The sequence below is a fragment of the Sus scrofa genome, chromosome X, assembly GCF_054392235.1.
Source record: "Sus scrofa isolate SSC_HxYL_T2T_F1_AM1 chromosome X, Sscrofa_HxYL_maternal_Yorkshire_Landrace_v2.0, whole genome shotgun sequence".
Lineage (NCBI taxonomy): Eukaryota > Metazoa > Chordata > Mammalia > Artiodactyla > Suidae > Sus > Sus scrofa.
This window is the reverse complement of record NC_139401.1, coordinates 19,527,865-19,547,755: the sequence shown is the minus strand read 5'-3', so window position 1 is coordinate 19,547,755 and position 19,891 is coordinate 19,527,865. Positions and strand designations below refer to the sequence as shown.

Here is a 19,891-nt window from a genome sequence, read left to right as displayed (position 1 = left end):
TGTCTCTGCAGAGCATTAACCTTGGGTTCCAGTTGCTTTGCCCCATGAGATGAGTTCATACTGAGCAATTATTCATTCCCCAGGCACTAGGACAAAGTCCTGTAAGATTATCCCAGGTGTAATGTAATGTAATGGTTTGTCCTGACCAGTGACTTGTGCTTGATTTTGTATATTCCACAAAAGGAAGTCATTTGTAGACGACACCTGCCTGTTCATTAATAGAATAAAGCTGTCACATAGCCAGACCACTTATTATAGCCCCCAATAAGAGAGCTGTCCCCAAAATAAGGAGGGAAGCAAAACATACATGATTTTGATCTTTTCTGTCCTGAGCCAGCCTGTTTGCAGTTATGGCAGTTCAAGATGCTTTTAGCTGTAAATAAAAAATGTGTGACTCAAATTAGCTGAAATGGCAGGACTTGCTCATTTCACATGGCCAGAAGTATGGACACTTGCTCATTCCAGGGTTGGTGAATGGCTCACTGGGGCGGCCCGTCACCCAGGCTCTTACCGTTTTCCTGCTCTGTTATCCTCAAGATCCCCAAGAGCATCTCCCTCATGGTTCATAATAGAGTGTGTTAGTCATTTGTGCAATGGCAGGAAAAAGGCTGAAAAGTGCTGCTGCAAGAAGTAGCAGGAAGAGGCTCGAAACACGCCGGGTACACAGGTGCTTAGTGGTCGAGCCGGGATTTGAACCCAGACCACCTAGCTCCGAAGCCATGCCTATCTTAGTCTGCTAGGTTACCATAGCAGAACTTAAACAAAAGACACCTATTTCCCACAGTCCTGGAGGCCGTGAAGGCCAAGATCAAGGCACCAGTAGATCCTGTGTCTCTGGAGGACCCTCTTCCTGGTTCACTGACGCTGTCTCCTCGCTGCATCCTCAAAGGGTGGAAGGGGCGAGGGGGCGCTAGTCTCTTTCTCTTCGTCGCAGGACACTAAGTCCCTCCACAGCTCAGGCATCTTCTTCTTACACAACAGCATCCCAAGCAGAAAGGAAGCGGAAGCAGCCACCCATATGGCCTTCTCAGCTGCTTCTCTAGGCAGAGAGGAAACTTCGTTCCCAGAGGCTCGCCGTAGACTTCCTTTTATTTCTCAGTGACCCGAATTGGGCTCCACGGCCACCTCTAAACCAACCAGAGGCCAAGAGGAGCAGGAACACCATTACTGGCGTAGCCCAGCCATGCTTCAGCTGAGCACGTTGTCCCGAAACAAAACCGGGGCTCCGTTAGAAAGGAGAGCGGGAATGGTCAGAGAAGGCAGCCCTTCATGAAACAGTCTACCTGTCAGGAAGACAGGGCGTGGCTCCATTCGCCAGCAAGGATGAGTCTCCGGGTCGGCCCCTTTCTGCCAGCCCTTCCTCTGTGCGTCACATACATACCTACACTTGATGTGTAAATCCCCAGAACTCTGTAAAAGCAGGTGACCCCTGGGCCTGACCATTTGTTGAAGGAGGTAGCCGAGTCAAGGCAAAGGCCTTCCTCTTGAACACATGCCGGATCAGCCACAGCCGATGGGAACTCTCTGAGGGCAGGCTCGTTTCTGCCACGGTCACTGGTGTAGCCTTGGCATCTAGCTCTGTATGTCGCACAGAATAGTTACTTAGTCCTGACAGAGCTAATGAATGGGCAGACTGATGGCTGAAGAAGGTAGCGTCTCCACTGAGCGATGCTTCTGGAAGCAGAATGGTGCCGGGCTCTGTGCATCATCTGGAGAAGTAGAAGCTTGCTCCCCATCTCCAGGGGCTTAATAGTCTACAGGTAGGTGATGGTCAGAGAACGGTGGTACAACCAGAGGAGGCGGCTGCCTTCTCTTGTCTTTTGAAATCAACGACCAGCATGCACTTGCCCAAGGACATTGTACCTTGTGAGAACTGCTTATCGTGTTGTCGCACCCTCCAAAATGGACTTGGATTTGTGGAAGAAAGAGGATTCCGCCTTTAACCCCGCATTCAGTGGCTTTCGAGGATTTCCAAATCTAGCTGTTGAGGGGGGAAAGAGAGATCACGTGGCTCTTTCCTCTGTGCTAGCTTGTTAAACCAAGGAGGAAACGGTTCTTTTACTCAGTTCGAGTCACCTTTGTTGGATGAGCAAAGGGTGGAAACAGCCTTCGTCAATGATGAAGCATAGCAAGTAAGGAAAAGAGGTGTTTGGGGCGTGTTACAAGAACCTTCCCTCACTCCTATGGTTGCTCTTCAAAAAACCTGTTTTATTTTTGTTTCAGACCTAGAAGGGTTTGACTCCGTGGTGTCGTCTACTGAGAAACTCAGTCACCCAACCACAAGCCGACCCAAAGCCACGGGGAGGCGGCCTCCGTCCCAGTCGCTCACATCCGTAAGTGCCTCCCCTCGTTGCGCCAGCGGGAAAGCGGGAAAGCCTGGAGACTCTAGCTAAGGACTCCGTGCAAGTAGCTGATTGGAGGAGTCACTGGGAGAGGAAGGTCATGTGACACACTGCTGAACAGGAGTGTCTGCTGGAATCAAGCAGTCTTTCTTTCTTTTTGTTCTTTGTGTCTGCCAGCGAGGTGGGAACTCGTGAGTCCCACTTTCCTTCTCTCTCCTCCCCGACTGATTCTTGTTTGAACCTGAGATGAAATTGGTAAGGAAAACATTGTCCTGTTTTATGGTGGGAAAGGCGAGCAAGGCTGGTTTGGTCTGTCCTCAAGGGAGAACTTTAAAAAAATAAAAGGCTCTGCCGCTCTACAGCACTTGGCACTGGCCGATCCTTTTTCTCTCAAAGCCCTGTCCTCGGCAGCCCTCCCCAGAACCCCACGCGGACCTTTAGGCGATGGCTTTTAAACATACGAGGCCCCGGGTCATGCAGGAAAGCAGAGTCAGACGCCTCTGGATAACCCACAGAAGTTTTTGTTGGGGTCGTTTTGAATACCTTCACTGCTTATTAGAAACCTGTAACACTTTTAGTGTACCAAATTTGAGGAACGAAATGCGTAAAGATGTAAGTTACCTGTGGTCCTGCTCCGCAGAGCCGAGACCTGTTACCCTCCTGCTGTATATCCTTTACTTCTTCAAAACTGGGGTCACACAGAACACACGGCATTGGAACTTGCTTCCTCCCCCTTCCGCTGTGCACCTTCTCCCCCGTCATTGCACATCCTTCCATCGCATCACAGCCTACGGCCGCCTAGTGTTCTCACCTGGACATTTATGTTCTTTCCATTTCTTCATCATAAACACTGACATGAATGACACTGTAGAAGAATCTTCATGCTACTGCCAGCAGTGTATGATTTTTTCCCAACTTTTCGAGATCTATGTGTGCGGGGGGTGGGGTGGGGGGGCTATGTCTCTGTCTGCCCGTCTGTCCGTCTGTTTATCTGTCTCGCTATGTCACATTGCCTTGTCCATCAAGGAATGAACCTCTTTCAAGTTTCCCAGGACACTTTCTCCTGATCCTACCAAAGGGGTCCCCCTTTAGAAGAAGAAGCGTACCATTTCCTTTGAACCTCTTCTCTCAATAACCACTGAGTCTGGAAGCGTGATTTGAGTCATCCTCTTCTTCCTCGTTGTGGAAAACATAGCGAACGATGTGTTGACATCTGTTGGGAGAAAGACTTAAGTGGCTTGCTTTTCCACTCCTATATAGAGCCCTGTGTCAACACCACCTTCTCCCCTCTCCTGTCTCCACACCTTCCCCAAGCACCTCAAATACACACAGCCGCTTTAATTGATTCTTAGTAGCTCTGTGTTTATATTTTTAATCCTACCTCCCAAATCGTCTCTATAAATCCTGCGTCATTTTTGTTTCCCCTCTGGATTTTTTCCCAACTTTTCGAGATCTAGAGGGCCTTGAGGCATCAGAATTAAATACAGAAAAATTCACCCCACCCTTGGTGCATGCATCCCGCATCTGGGAGTTTATATATATTTAGGGGAGACCAGGCAAAAGCATCTCAGCTTCACTCCACGTTTAGACTATGCATTTGTTGATTCACTCATCCAGCAAATACTGACAGGCATCTCCTAGGGGTTCTGCTCTGTGCCAGGTCCCAAGGACGCAATGGGGAATGAGATGGACATGGTCCCCGCCTGCAGGAAGCTTATGGCACAGTGGCTCAAAGTTTGATATTTTATACGGAACAGTTTTTGTTTGTGGACCTAAAACAACAGGATACATTTCTGCTTGAAAGTACAATTACCATGCTCTCTTCCCTTCATTCCTATCTGTCTCCATATGGACCTGTACACTCAGTTCATGCTTAGTCTCCTTCCTGGTGGTACCTGTAGGTTTGTCATTGCAAAGTAGGAATCATGGGTATGGATCTATTCCTAAAAGGCCATTGGAGGGAGTGGTCGAGGAAATGCATTAGTCATGACCCCCCAGCCTGGGGCCCCTCACCCTAGTTTGAGCTATTCATGTTCATAGAATTCAAAGAACAAGCTTTGACTGGCACCTCATGAACCCCCAGGTTACGTAGGAGGAAACTGGCTTTTTGAATAAAATCTCAAAATGAAAGGATAAAGGCAACGGAAGGTGGTTAAGCAGTTAAGCTTAGTTGAAAAGAAAGCTTGGTTGGGCTGTGTTATTCTAGGTAATTGGATTTTCAGATTAAGTGAAAATTAACAACCAATACCTTTTAATTTTGAAACATTGCTTACTAATTCCCTAAATGCATTGCCTCAGTAAGCAGCGTAAACAGAAGAAAACAAACAGTCCTGGTAGGTGTGATTTTTCTGTGACGGCGCCAAGGGGTGAATCTAAATGTGACAATTTTTCCCACCTCGGGAGTAGAAGGCATAGAGGTGAGGCTGAATATGAGGTCGTCTTAAGATACCGCTGGAAGATTCTTCCTTTAAAAAGAATTCTTCCTTGCCACGGGAACTCTCATTTTCCTTTGCCCTAAAATAGGGAAATTCAGGCACAGTAAGCATTTTTGATCAAATGATTCCAGCGAATTGGTTTGCCATTCATCCAGCTTTTGTGGTCTTCATAGTGAGGCAGGAGGGGTAGGAATGTTATCCCCATATTTTACCAAAAGATGCTCCCGTTCTGTATGTAAATGTCCCTTAGCAGAGCTGGAATCCAGGATGGATGATGATTGTTCACAGCAGTGAGGGCAGCGTTTTAGCAGCAGGTGCCAAATTAAGCGCGAGCTTGCTGTGCTGGCAGGCAGGGCTGTTCCCCGGGGCTACGGAAGTGCTAGTCACTGGACCCCAGGGCTGCTGATCCTTCGCTCCTAAAGATGGTTTCTTCTCAGACGAGTTCTTTTAGGCGCTTCACTAAGCAGCAGATTTGGCGGTTCTGAAAAAGAATCAGGAGGGAATGGAGGCAGCTTCTTTCGGCCTGTGTGTCCTTCCCCACCGGACTGTCAACCCCGTGAGAGCAAGGACGGTGCCCGGCATGTCACTGTTAAGCTCAGTATTAAGCCCAGTGCAAATGTTCACAAAAAGAGAGAGGCTCTGGGGGAAGGAGGGAGCAGGAGAAGATGGATGACAGATGCTCGCATGGGTGAAATGACCAGTGGGCATCAGTGGAAAGGTCCCATAGAAAAATCCCTAGTCTAGGAGATCTTGCTTCTTAGTCCCAGTTCTGCCACTCTCTCTAGTGCACAGATAAATAGCACCCTTTCTGCCTCGCAGTTATAATGAGGAGACAAACAAAATAGAAGTGTCGAGCTCTTTGCAAAGCACACAGCGTTATGTTAACAAAAGCCATGTCAGCTAAGGTGTAATTCTGACAAAAGCATTTTCTTTTGGCTTTATCCAGTCTTCCCTTTCAAGCCCTGATATCTTTGACTCCCCAAGCCCCGAAGAAGATAAAGAAGAACACGTTTCGCTTGCGCACAGAGGAGTGGACGCGTCAAAGAAAACGTCAAAGACTGTTACCATTTCCCAAGTGAGTGGCCAGCCGTGGCGAGGGAGTCCCACAGCACAGGACCCCCGCCTTCTCGTATGCTCTGATGATGAGTTATAAACCAAACAAGGATAAGCTGATGTCTTGGTCATTTGGGGCTGCTAAAACAAAGTGCCATAGACTGGGTGACTTACGAGCAACAGAAGTTTCTCTCTCACATTTCTGGAGGCAGAACACCTCAAATCAGGGTGCCAGTCTGGTCAGGTTCTGCTGAGAGATCGCTTCAGGGTTGCACACTGCCAACTTCTCACTGTATCTCCCCGTGGAGGAAAGAGGGAGAGAGAGATCTCTGGGGTCCCTTTTTGGGGGGGAAAGGGCACACCCACAGCGTATGGAGGTTCCCAGGCTAGGGATCAAATTGGAGCTGTAGCCAGCAGCCTACAGCCCAGCCACAGCAACCGCAGATCCAAGCCACGTCTGCCACCCACACCACAGCTCACGGCAGCACCGGATCCTTAATCCATTGAGCGAGGCCAGGAATCGAATCCACATCCTCATGGATTCTAGCCCGGTTCATTACTCACTGAGCCACAGCAGGAACTCCCTCATGACCTAATCACCTTCCCAAGGTCCGATTTTCCAATACCATCACTATGGGGGTTCAGATTTTTACACATGAATTTTGGGAGGACATAAACCTTCAGTCCATTGCAACAGACAATGCAAGTTGTTGTCATTCTTCAGTGACGGTGATTACTTTCGTCATCGAAACCCCTAAGGAATGTTACACAGTCTCCAAAACCAGGCAGAATCCCTGAGATACAAGTTTAAAGTTGATTTCTCATATTTTCTCTTGTGGTTTGATCTCCTCTTCATAATATCAATCCCCCCCCCCACACACACACACACACAAAGGCCCTTAAATACCACCGCCACCACTACCATCACCATCACGAGCACCAAAACGACTTTATTATTTTTATTTATTTATTTATTTTTGTCTTTTTGCCATTTCTTGGGCCGCTCCCGCGGCATATGGAGGTTCCCAGGCTAGGGGTCGAATCGGAGCTGGAGCCACCGGCCTACGCCAGAGCCACAGCAACGTGGGATCCGAGCCGCATCTGCAGCCTACACCACAGCTCACGGCAACGCCGGATCGTTAACCCACTGAGCAAGGGCAGGGACCGAACCCGCAACCTCATGGTTCCTAGTCGGATTCCTTAACCACTGCGCCACGACGGGAACTCCTAAAACGACTTTAAAAGCCTAGAAGTGTCTAGAAAGAATACATTGAATATATTAAATGCTGTGCCCTCTGCCCACGGATTGTGACTTCAAAACCGGTGGTGTCACAAGTTTTGGTTGGCAGTTCATGAATTTGAATAGCTAATAGGGTTTCTTAAAAACTCGTTTGAATTTATTTATTAGGATAAATTTATCGTCTGAAAACATTTTAATTTTATTGCACGCCCAAGGCGTATGAAATTTTATTATATTTATTTTATTAAATTTTATTTTTTTATTATTGTCGTATGAGGAACGAAGAAGGCATTGTTTAGTAACTTCATGTAGTATCCGAAGGGTACCCCGTACAAGTTCTGTTCATCCTGTGATTGTGAAGTACGATTTAAAATTCCATTTTCTCAGGAGTTCCCATTGTGGCTCAGCGGGTTACGAACCTGACTAGTATCCATGAGGACACAGGTTCAATCCCTGGCCTCACTCAGAGGGTTAAGGATCCAGCGTTGCCATGAGCTGTGGTGTAGGTCGCAGATGTGGCTCCGATCCCTCCTTGCTGCGGCTGTGGTGTAGGCCAGCAGCTTTGGCTCCAATTCAACCCCTAGCCTGGGAGCTTCCATATGCCGCAGGTGTGGCCCTGAAAAGCAAAATAAATTAATTACATAAAATAATATTCCATTCTCATGCTAAGAGAACCCAGTCGATTGGAATTATTTTCTCTAAACCTTGGCAACTGCTTTCTATCTAAAAGCAGAAAGTGGAAGTCATGTTTTAAGGCACTCGAAGCAGGAATTGACACACATCAAAGAGGATGTGAAATTTTCCTTCTCATAGTTTAAGAACTTACATGTATAGATTTTCTTAAAAATCTGAAATAGCAAAAATATGATCCTATAAAGCAGATGGATTGTAATTATTCACAGAAATGAAGCATTCTTCCTTTATAAAGAAATTCCTTGGCAGAAATTGTGTTTAGACCTGGTTTTTCCTGAAGACCGTAGGTCTACCTGTGGTTGCAGGCTCTGACATCCCTAGGGTGTCTCTATAGTGACATCTACTGGTGGGCAGTGGCTCTTCACGTTTCTGAGCCTCTCTCCCTTCCCCTGGAGTTGTCATGTCATGTTGTTTATTGCTTCTGGAAATTCCACTTGAACTAATTTGGCCAGGACATTTGGTGGCCTGTACTCCATGAGGGCATTAAAAAAAAGCACTTGTTAGCTGAAATGGACCGGGAGAACAAGCCATGTAGGAAATGCTAGAGAAGCATTGATTCACGGAGTTCCTATTGTGGCTCAGCAGTAACCAACCCGACTAATGTGGGTTTGATCCCTGGCCCTGCTCAGTGGGTTAAAGGATCCGGCATGGCTGTGAGCTGGGGTGTAGGTTGCAGATGCGACTCAGATCTGGCGTTGCTGTGGCTGTGCTGTAGGCCAGCGGTTATAGCTCTGACGTGGGAACTTCCACATGCCGCAGGTGCGGCCCTTAAAAAAAGAAAAAAAAAAAAAAGTGCCCATAGCCCAAATTCTCCATATTTCATATACATATTAAATATATAATGTATATACTATATATAAATACATAGTCCCAGGTTTATGTTGACTGATATATTTAACTTATTTAATGTTAAATAATTATTTTTATATCTGATGTAGTGGAAAGAACATGGGAGTCTAGAAGAGCTTGTTTCACATCTCGATTCCGTTCTCTAATTAACTAAATAATTTTTGGAAAATGACTTAATTCTTCTGATCCTTACGTTTTCCATTTTGCACGAATAATAGTGCCTAAATCCTTGCTGAGATTAAAAGAATTAGCAGTTGGAAAGTAGTTAACTCAGTATCTAATGCAGTAAAATCCTGGAAGACACCCAGCTTTGCTAAGATAGTTCTGCTTCATGATGTGTTTCATTGAATACCCCTACTCTAGCTTAGAAAGCTTGGTGGGTTTTTTTTTTTTTTTGCATTTATGAAAACTATTTTGTATTATTTCAGCTTTATTGAGGTATAATTGACAGATAAATTATAAGATTTTTTTTTTAAAAAGTAGGGAGTCCCCATCGTGGCTCAGTGGTAACAAACCTGACTAGTACCCATGAGGATACGGGTTCTAACCCTGGCCCCGCTCAGTGGGTTAAGGGTCCCTCTTTGCCGTGGGCTGTGGTGTAGGTCAAAGACACAGCTTAAACCTCATGTTGCTGTGGCCGTGGTGTAGGCCGGCAGCTCTAGCTCCAATTCAGCCCCTAGCCTGGGGGAACTTCCATATGCTGCAGGTGCAGCCCTAAAAGGACAAAAAAAAAAAAAAAAAGAAGAAGAAGAAGAAGAAGCAGAAGCAGTGCCCAGAAGTCATTTAGCATGAGGACATTGGTGGGTTGAGGGAGGTGCCTGAGAACACAGGGTGGGACATGGGGAACAGTGTGAACCCAGCTATAGAAGCGCCGAAAATCAGGTCAGGAGAGCGTGAATCTTCAGACTGAGGCAGCCATGGTCACAGTACCAGGCTTGAGGGTCCTGCTGCCAGGGAGGGGATTGCATCTCACTTCTGTCTTTTATCGGCTCTGAGCCTTGGGGAATGTCTCAACCACATCCCTCAGCCTCGGTTTCCCGCTCCATCACACGTGTGTGCCAACCGACCCTTCTTTCAATTGTCCAGCCTACGTCCGGCATAGAAGCAGCGCTCCTGCTGTCGGTCCCTCTCCCCTCTTACTATGACTCCTACTAGCCGTAAGCACAGGATGGTGGATTGCTCTCCCTGGCAACAGAAAGCGCTTTTCCTCAATGATAACTTGGCAGAGAAAAGGCGAGCAGAAAGGCTGGGAATGATGGCCCATCTGCTTCTGGCTGCCTCTGCCCGGTTTCTCCCTGTAGCACAGCCTGAATCCAGACTCTCCCTCCTCGCCGCCGTGCCAACCCAGCCCCGTCTTGGCTCCTGCCCTGGGCGCCGGCTGCTGGAGGGCTTCCCGGCTTCACCACCAGCCTCAGCTTCCTCCCCTCACCCGCTTCGCCGCAGGGCATCCTGTCTTCTCCTTCCCCCTCCCCGCCTGACTACCAGCTCCGGCCCCTCTTCCCTCCTGCCCATGACTGTCCCGCTCCCGGTACCCTCCTGGCCCCCTCAGGCCACTTCCCCACCAGGCCTGCCCTGCATTTCTCCTCCGTCTTCAGCATGGGGGCTTTCCCTTAGGCTGTCGTTCAGCGCAGGGTCGCCCCCATCTTCGACAGCAAGCAAAACTCATCCTTAATCCTGTCTCCACCTCTCGCCCATCTTCCTTCCTTCTTCAGCTGCACCCGTGGTATATGGAAGTTCCCACGCCGGAGCTGTGACCATGCCGGATCCTTAACCCACTGTGCCAGGCCGGGGATGGAACCCACGCCACAGCAGCCAAGCCACTGCAGAGACAATGCCAGATCCTTAACTCACTGTGCCACCGGGGCCCTCCACGGAAAGAGAGTTCTAGTCTTGCGGGCCACTCCCCTCACCTCCCCTTCTGCCGCTAACCTGTCTTGATCAGATTTTAGTCGCCCTTGGCTCCGCCACGTGGCCTCCCCCCAATTTTCCTCTCAGCACCCTTGTGGAAACTCCTCCAGGGGACTTCCGGAACCCGGGCCCCTCTTCTGGTCTGGCTGCGCCCCTTCTCTCACCACCCTGGCCGGGTCCCCAAGGGTTCTCTCCTTCTCTCTCCACCTCATCAGTTTGGGGCATCCCCAGGTTCCATCTTTGGGCCTCTTCTCTTCTCTTCTCGTTCTGTGTCGTCCACCCCCATGGCTCCCACTTCTCTCTGGCAATTTCTCTGGCCCAACTCACTCTTTTCAGCCCAGTGGCCTTCCCTCTCGGCCGGCCCTCTGGCTCCTAAAATTCAGTTCGTGCAAAACCGAGATTGCCATTTGGGCCTTCAGCCCGTTCTTCCTCCCACGAAAAGGCCAACCCGAATACTCCTTCCTCCATCCCCAGCCATGGCCCTTGATCTGTATTTCCTCCTCAGCCACGGCGGCCTGTCTAGGACCCCATCCTCCCGGTCTAGGGGTGTCCCTGGGTCCCTTCTGTGTGCTACTGCGGCTTGTTGTGCTTCCCTCCCTGCGTGCACACTCCCGCCCCCCGCCCGCCACCCCCCGTGGTGTGTTGGTTGGTCTGTCTGTCTGTGCCTCGCTGGGTTCTAAGCTCCTTGAGGACCTGTGTGTGGCGCCCTTCTGAGCATGCAGATACTGGTAGGGACGTGCGCATGACACCACTTAGGAGCTACCTGTTCAGAAAGGTGGCGAAGATTTAAAATAACATAAGGGGCTGCCTGCCCCACGCAGGCCCTGGGGGGCCCTGGGGGGAAGGAGTGAGGGAGTGTCCCCAGAGGGAGGCGAGGACACTGATGGAGACGAGGGATTAGCAAACGGGACGGGGAGGTGCAGCACACAGATCCCTGGCCTGAGTCCCCTCTGTCCTCCCTTGTCACAGGTGTCCGACAACAAAGCATCCCTGCCCCCCAAGCCAGGGACCATGGCTGCGGGCAGTGGCGGGCCAGCCTCCCTGTCCTCAGCAGCGTCCTCCCCGCTGTCGTCGTCTCTGGGAACAGTCGGACACAGAGCCAACTCCCCGTCTCTCTTCGGCGCGGAAGGAAAACCAAAGATGGAGCCTGCGGCCAGCAGCCAGGCGGCCCTGGAGGAGCTGAGGACGCAGGTCCGGGAGCTGAGGAGCCTCATCGAGACCATGAAGGACCAGCAGAAGTGAGTGTCTGCGCCTCCTTCTTCAGCGGCCTACCGGGTTGCTTGCCGCCAAGGAGGGGCCTGGTTCTGCCAGCCCGGGTCCCAGCCTGGCCCCTGAGGATGGGCCAGCCTCCCCGGGGGGCTGGTGGCAGCGGGGGTGGGAGTGAGCGTGTGAACCCGAGAGGCTTCGTTGAGCCCGGGACCAGCTGCTGCAGGAAGGGCATGGCCTGGCGGCAGGGCAGATGGGGAGGAGGCGGCTCAACAGGCTCCGAGAAAGAAAAGAGCTCCACATCCCCACGAACCAGTCCGTGAGCGCAGGCACCACCTCTTAATGAGCCCAACAGCCGGCTTTTCGTCCAGCATCAGAAAAATTGCAGTGTCTTCGATTAGCTGCCCCATGAAGAAATTGGCTTGCATTTAGGGGCCAGCACGTATGAAAAAGAGGCAAGACCTCTTTTTTTTTTAGGGCCGCACCCTCAGCATATGGAGGTTCCCAGGCTAGGGGTCAAATCGGAGCCGTAGCTGCTGGCCTGAACCACAGCCGCAGCAACACAGGATCCAAGCCTTGTCTAAAAACCTATACCACGGCTCATGGCAACGCTGGATCCCCCAACCCACTGAGCAAAGCCATGGATTGAACCTGCATCCTCATGGACACCCGTCAGATTCGTTAACCACTGTGCCACAACGGGAACTCCCACAAGGACTCTTTAAACCAGAGACTTGATGCTCCACCTCTCTGATCTTTAAGGGGTGCTTAGATGGGGGGAGGGATCTGGAAGCAAAAAGAAATATCACACACACATCCTAGGATGCTGTGCTCAGTGACCAAAAAAATGGTAAAAGGATTAGAAGCCGGGAGGCACTTATCTGAATAAACTGAGGCTCAGAGAGTTTGGGGCTCTTTCTTGAGGAAACAGGGGAGGTGCCTCAGGAGGCATTTCCTGACTAGGGTTTTGAAGGCCGACCTAGGATTGCCAAGAGCAGAGCACTCCAGCAGAGGGAACAGCACGGGCGAGTTCACGGGCCGCGGACCAGCCCGGCCAGTCAGCACATTCCTGCTGCCTGGCCGCCCCTATCAGGAGGTGCCCCGGGCAGTGGCAGGGGATGGGGCCACAGACCTGCAGTCATGCCCTCGGGAGCTGGGGAGGGATGGAGGTAGGTAGGAGTCTACAGCTGGCAGAAACCCTGGCAGCCACCTCCCCCAACGGGGCTGGAGGACCCTGACGTGTTCTGTGTACTTTGGGGAAAAAGTGGGTTAAATGAAGTCAAGTTCATCTCGAAGTGCTGCTCAGAGCCTTCAGTGCGCGTGGAAGACGGAGGATAGCTTATGCAGTGTTTCCCAAACCTTCTTAAGTCTCCGTCCTTTTTTCCCCTAGAGCATTCTAGCTCAAGGCTTGCCCGGAACTCACTTTGGGCACTGTGGCTCTATTCCGGTTCTATACCACTGAGGCTAGAGGTGGCCTATGAATTGGGGGCTTCTTGGACTCACCCCTACCTGGATGGGGCTTGTCAAATAAATACGCAGAATCACAGGATGGGACTGGAGAGGGTCTCGAGGGGGCCAGCCGGGCTGCCCCTCACCCCTTCAAGTCCGAAGTTCTTCCTGACTCTGCACAGTATAGCTTGGGTACCCAAAGGCCCTATCCACGTCCAGGTGACATGTGTCCCCTGCCTAGGCCTTGACCCAACAGCTCCCGTATATCTCAGAGCCCTGGTTCTCAGCCTTAGCTGAACAGCATTGGGTCAGACCGACCTGGATCCAAGGCTTCATTCCTCTGAGAGGTGCCTGGAACTTTCCTGTGCATCTGAAATGGCCTGAGTCTGAGCAAAGAATCGCCAGTGCCCTGGGGCCGCTCCACCCCATGCTTCTCTGTCCATTGTGAAGCCTGGGCATACCTGACCCAAGCTGTTCTTCCCCAGCCCACGTGTCCTTGAATCAAACGTCACAGTGGCCCCTCTCCAAGGCCAGCCCTTCACAGCCCAGCAGCACCAGTCTACTAACGTAGCTATTTTTTTTTTTTTTTGTCTTTTCTAGGGTCGCTTCCCACGGCATATGGAGGTTCCCAGGCTAGGGGTCAAATCGGAGCTGCAGCTGCCGGTCTACACCACAGCCACAGCAATGCCGGATCCAAGCCGTGTCTGCGACCTCCACTGCAGCTCACGGCAACATCAGATCTTTAAGCCACTGAGTGAGGCCAGGGATTGAACCTGCATCCTCATGGATCCTAGTTGGGTTCGTTACTGCTGAGCCACAGTGGGAGCTCTCCAACTTAGCTCTTGGTGTCACTTTGCTTTCAGCCCTCATCCCCAAATGTGTGGCTCTCACCTCCCCGCTTCTGTCCTGGATCTTCTCCATCAACTCCCCCATCTTCCTCCCTCCTCCTACACTTAAACTTTTTTTTTTTTACACTACTTCAAGACTTAGTGACTTTCTTGACACCTCCTTCCCCCACTCACTCCCCCATCTGGACCACTCGAGGCTTTGCCTGCTTGGTAGTCTTCCTGGAGTCCTGCTCTTTGTTTGGGGTCCCGTCGCCTACTTCTGTCCTAAGCCCCAAGCGCCGCCCACTGAGACAGCGGTGCATAGTGTGCGCTTGAAGAAATAGAGGAACGAATGACAGCTGGCTAATGTCAGAGAACCTGACACGCAACAGCAGCATCGGGACACTGCCCCACGCACAGGGACCATCACGGTGCTGCTCTCAAGGGAGCAAATGCTCCATCACCGCTACCCCGTGGATTGTGCTGTTTCTGAGGACTTTGTTTTTTGATTTTTTTTTCCACCCAGTTTGTGAAAATACATGGGTAAAATGGAGGGTTTGAGGCCCTAAAATGGAGTACCGCTCTCTGCTCAGAGTTAGGATGGTTGCAGGGTCCTAAGTATAGAGCCCGAGTTTGCATGATGATCAGCTTTGTTCTGCTTCACTATTTAATGTCGGCAAGGGCGCTGGACCGTGTGTTCTAACTCGTGTCTGCTTGCTCTCTGATGTGAGTACCATGTCAATAGTTCTGTTACTCTCCCTTACGTTTTCGGGTGTAACTGTAGGATTTTGTGAGAATCCCTGAAAACATACCACTCACCTTTTAGCAAGGTAAAGCTCTGTGAAAATAAAGGAGATGTATACGGAGTGGTAAAAATATCTGCGATGAATATTCTTAGGTAAGTCCATGTCAAGACCAGCGATTGTGTGATAAAGGCGCCATTAGAGGGAAGGCAGCAGAACGTGAGCCTGGCTACCTGGAGTCTTGGCACTGGGCAATCCCACCTCTCTGGGCTCCAGTCTCCCGCGTCTCCTCCTTTTAGGAGACGCTTGCACTGAGGGGGTTTCAAAGGTCATTTCAGAGCTACTCTTTGATGGCTCCATATTGTGGGAGCCCAGAGATCACGGCCAGCCCTGCTGTCTGCAACAGACTTGAAGCAGTAGCTGTGCAAAGCAAATATAATGTTCTGTCCACATTTTCTTTGCAAAAGGATCAGGTGGATTTGGTAGTGATAAGAGACCTCTTATCTCTGGTTGGAGAAGTCTGGGCTTTTGTTTAATTTTATTGCCATTTGCTTTCCAGACGAGAGATTAAGCAGTTACTGTCAGAGTTGGACGAAGAGAAGAAAATCCGGCTTCGGCTGCAGGTGGGTCCCTTGGGGTCCTGTTGGCCTGTGAGAGGCTCACATGGGGGCGGGAGCAGAGTCAGGGCTTTATTTTGAAAGTAAATGGTAGTTACTTCTCTGCAGATTTAGATGCACTTCCTGTGACAGTTTTCTTAGCCCTCTGTCGCCTCACCTCACATCCTCTGCTGGGATTCAGGAAGTCTTGGTGGAAGGCGGGCCTTAGCATACGTGCCCGCAGGGGGGTTCTCATTCAGAATTTATCTGAAACATCTCCTCTGCGCAGAGTTCTCCCCAGTTTTCAGAGGCCTCATCGTCATAACTGCCAGAGGGTATGGTGCTGGGGAGACCCCATTGGCACTTCTGTCCTGCGGCCACCCCGGACTCCAAGGACCAGGGTCATGCACAGTGGGCACTAGGACTCCGTCTCTTTCCTTGTCCCTGGCAGCCGTGTCAGTCCTGCCAGGGCATCAGGGCTCTGCCCCCTCCAGCCTCTCCCTAGGTCTGCCTGCACCATTACCAGATGGTCGGGAGCGCGTGGGAGTTGGAAATGGTGGGCTTCCGGCTCTCATTCAGTTGGTGCCCTTGGTGGTGACTGGGATCCGTGCTGCTTAAAGGACTGGTAACTGCTTGTCATCACTTTGGAGGTGCTGATAGACACCCCCTTGGGCCCAGCCACCGCCGCCTTCCAACTGTGCCGAGTGGTCCAGTGTGTCAGGATGGCCCGCTCCACCCACTGGCCAAAACACTGGAATGATCATTGTATTGTTGCTCTTGACAGTTTCGGGTATGGGTGGCTTGAGAAGTCAAACAGCCACCATTCCCTAGCGCATTGCATTTGGTGTGCTTGCTCTTTAGGTTTATGTCATTGCTGGCATCCTTATCAACCCTTCATTCGGGTGTTCTTTCACCCATGTCACCTCTCAAATTGTCTGCTGGCTTGCTTGCTTTTGATCAACCACGTGGCTTATCTCTCAGGTTTTATCCAACCAGCGAACTCGTTGTGATTTTGTTCGGCTCTTGTTTTTCCTTTCTAGATGGAGGTTAATGACATCAAGAAAGTTCTTCAATCAAAATGAATACTTGATAAATGAAATGTCGCATTATTCATCCTGAGTCCAAGACTCACATTTTCTGCCCCAGCCAAAATAACCTTGTGCCAAAAGATTAAAGGTTTGCCTCAACATGTCCCAGTTTGAAAGATTAGCACAAAAGTCTTGATAGCACAACACAAATTCCATCCAAGAGGAGACTCTTCCCCATGGTTATAGCCCTGGGTCTGGCACTAGTTGTGACTTAGAGCAAATTGTGCTAAAGGCTTTTTTACTATGAGATCTCACGCGAAACGAAAACTCAGGCAGTTTAGTCCATAGTGGTACTATTTTGATGATATTTTCCATTAATAAAATGTAATTTTAGATTATTCGTTTACAAGCTTTATAATTTTATGATTTTTTTAATCGTGTTTTGTCACAGGTTCCCCTCCCCCGCCCAGTGTTTGTATTACACATAGTCCGGAGCGAGTGTCCCACTCTTTGGCTTTAGGCAGAAAGCTGCCTCGCTTTGTGTCCCCCTCTCAGATTCTATTACATATGCAATTTTAGGTCCAACCTCTCCCTTCTCCTGCCAGCCAACCCCACCACCCTAAGATAAATTTTAGCTTATATATGATGGTATATTTACAAAAAGAGAAAGAGAAAATCTGGTATTTGCAATGATCTGTGCCTTCTTTTTACCACCCTCTTGATTGGAGCTTTTGTGATGCAGCTACCATGATTTAAAACACACACACACACACATTTTTTTTTTTTTAGCCACTTATCAAAGTCTGCTAGAGGCCACTGTCTTCAAAGCTTCTCCCACCTAACCTAAGGTCCTAAGAGGAGACAACTGTGAAGTTGGGCGCGCTCTTTGGTACCAGCTGTGACTTTGACGTTCTCCTAGTTTTAGGTTGTTCATGAACTAGAAATGTCACCCCTGCTTGATTTTTCATCAGCCAAGTTAAACCCCTGCTTCCTGTCCTTTGCACCTTTTGAGTGAACAGAATATGCATTATTGAAGCAAAAATAAATAAAAGTAAAATGCAAATGAAAACAAAGGGGGGGGAAGTTGTATTATTTCCTGCACTGGGTTATCCGTGCGTGCTGTTTAAACTGTACTCACATGATGTCATTTGCCTTGCTCTCTTGTAACCCCTTCCTCAGGTCCAAGAGAAAGGGGGGAGGCTCTTGCTGAAGTGGAGCCATTGGCTCTCCCTTGCATTTGTGGAATTGCTTTTTCCAATCCGAGGAAACTGGTGTTTGCTTGTCCGCTTTATCTTTGTAGCAAATGAAGAGTTCAGCCTTAGACTATGTAACCGTTTTCTCATCCTTAGCTGAAAATATGGGGCTCATACTGTATTGCAAGATTGTTTGGGGATTGGGGAGGGTGGGGGGTGGTCCCTTAATGGCCCCTGAAGATGTTTTATGTGTTTCTAAAAAGCTGCTTTGTCTATTTCCTGAGTTTTAGAGTGAAACTACTAAACCTTGGTAGATTTGCACAACCACAAAGAATGAGAATTGCTAACACTGAAGGAGTGATGCAAATGAACAAACAAACAAAAAAATCACCACTTATTCTTGATCATGGAAAGTATTGCAAATAAATGTCTCTTCCTCTCTCCCTTCCCCCGCCTTCCTCTTACCTACATACTCAACTTTGTTGTTTGAGGCTGCTACTTCCTCCAAAGTATTTACAGAACCCAGGATGCCCTGGTCTCCCAGGTGAGGTTCCAGGTTGGGGGCACAGTTAAGAGAACGGAGTGTGTAAAGAAAGAAGCCTCACATCCGTCGCTCTCATATCTGGACATATTGCCTTTTCAGCAGCCTTGCTGTCAATGTGCTTGGGGTCAGGAGCCCCAAGTTTCCAAGGGCAGCATAAAACATTCCTGTACCCCTTGACCATTCTAAGCATTTCTACGCTAAACTTGAAGCCTTTAGAGATTTCCTGCCACCTAATCTAAGAATGAGGATTGGATTCTTTGATGTTTGGATTTCTCATTTACTCATCATGAAGATCCCTAATGATATAGTTTTATATAATGTGTATACAGAGTAGGATTGTTAATAATTAAATTGAGAGGTTGGAGCGCCCTCATGGGGCACTGGCAACCTAGAATATAGAGGGCTGTCATCTTCTCCTCAGAGCCCCTGGCTTGCTTTGTATCAGGAGAGAGAGAAGCAATTCTAGAAGGAGAAGCTGGCATATCCAGCTTCCTTACTGCCCTGTGGGCTAATCAACAAGAGGATTCTACGTCATGGAACTGGACGAGCCACTGCCCAAGCAGCTACCATCTTTACTCTTTAAAATGGACCCATCAAGAATATTGAAAAGCTTGGAAGTATCACTTTTGAAAAAATTCTTTTGCATTCAGCATGGACTCGACCAGCATCTATGGAGATTATTTTTTTGCTTCATTTTCTAAAGTTGTATTTAGAAAAGTCTTAAGTATTGTGCTTTGTAACGAAGATGATTAAAATGAAGTTTTGTGAAAATATTTTTGTTCAAAGTTGTCATAGTCCAAGAGGAATGATATCTTGGAATTGAAGTCATTTTTCTCAATTTTTACAGTTTGATTTACTCGTAGAGAAATGTCTTCAGAAGACATGGAATATAGTGCCTCCCCCCTTCTTCCCCAGGTGAAGAGAAATAATCCATTAAAATCGTGGCTGTGAATTCCATTTATAAGGTGTTCAATTTTACATTCATGTTTAAGCAGCAAATTCTAGTTAGGTCTAAATTCTTTTTTTAGTGTAAAAATCATTAAATTATTATTCAAATACTTGTGTAAAGCCACTTTTATTCATACACAGCCCTCTAGACAGCATACTCGAACACATGATTTGTTTCTCCCATAAGGACAGCCTGTATCGATCATTACGTGTCTGTCTTTGGTTACTAATAGTGGGGTTTTATTTCCTTTCATGACCAGCTCCTTGATGGGAAAACCACAGGGTGTATAATTTCTTGCTTACAGTTGCCCTGGTTTGTGTAAAAATAATCCCCAGGTCCCACAAAGGCCTTCGTATTGTAACCCGAGGTCATCATGGTCTCTTTTTTTATATTAGATTGGGTTTTAATCCTCTAGTTATTTTAGCACAGATTTATGTCAAGATGTTTTAGCACCAAGAAGGTTTATAAAAAGCTTTTCTCTTTGGTTTTGTATGAATAAAAACTGTAACAAGGCAATGCATGTGTGGGTGATAGGTGTTCCGCTGGGCTGATTGCAGTGTCCAGCAGAGGGAAGGCTTGGCACTTACCACCTAAGCCAGGAGATGCTGTTCTGAAAGTTGGCTCTAATGAGGAAGGAAAATGGCCAAGGCAGAGAAAACTCTTTCCAGGCCAGAAGATGTTTGCCAGTGGCGTAAGGACAGAGAGGGGTCATGTCTCTTAAGGTGATGAAACTTTACCTGACATTCCTAGTTCTGTCCCTAGGGTTTCCCTACACGTGGAGAAGAAGACAGCCCCTGAAGCCAATGAGAATCCATGAAGTAGATGCAGATTCCTGA

The 19,891-nt window shown here is 48.8% G+C and overlaps 1 protein-coding gene across 19 annotated transcripts in view; it reads left to right on the top strand.

The window, feature by feature from the left end:
- SH3KBP1 (SH3 domain containing kinase binding protein 1) overlaps positions 1-18,877 on the top strand; it is a 343,775-nt gene extending 324,898 nt beyond the window's left edge. For 7 of the 19 annotated variants that reach the window (XM_085008687.1, XM_085008686.1, XM_021080254.2 and 4 more), the window contains 5 exons: positions 2,224-2,333; positions 5,724-5,852; positions 11,490-11,758; positions 15,305-15,368; positions 16,382-17,442. In XM_085008687.1, coding sequence (XP_084864813.1) covers positions 2,224-2,333; positions 5,724-5,852; positions 11,490-11,758; positions 15,305-15,368; positions 16,382-16,423 — 614 coding nt within the window. In that variant the 3' untranslated portion in view covers positions 16,424-17,442. Of the gene's footprint in view, positions 1-2,223; positions 2,334-5,723; positions 5,853-11,489; positions 12,235-13,807; positions 15,369-16,381 lie in introns of all 19 variants that reach the window. The other 12 variants (XM_013985983.3, XM_085008688.1, XM_021080259.2 and 9 more) reach the window with 3 other exon arrangements.
- The last annotated feature ends 1,014 nt before the right edge of the window (positions 18,878-19,891 follow it).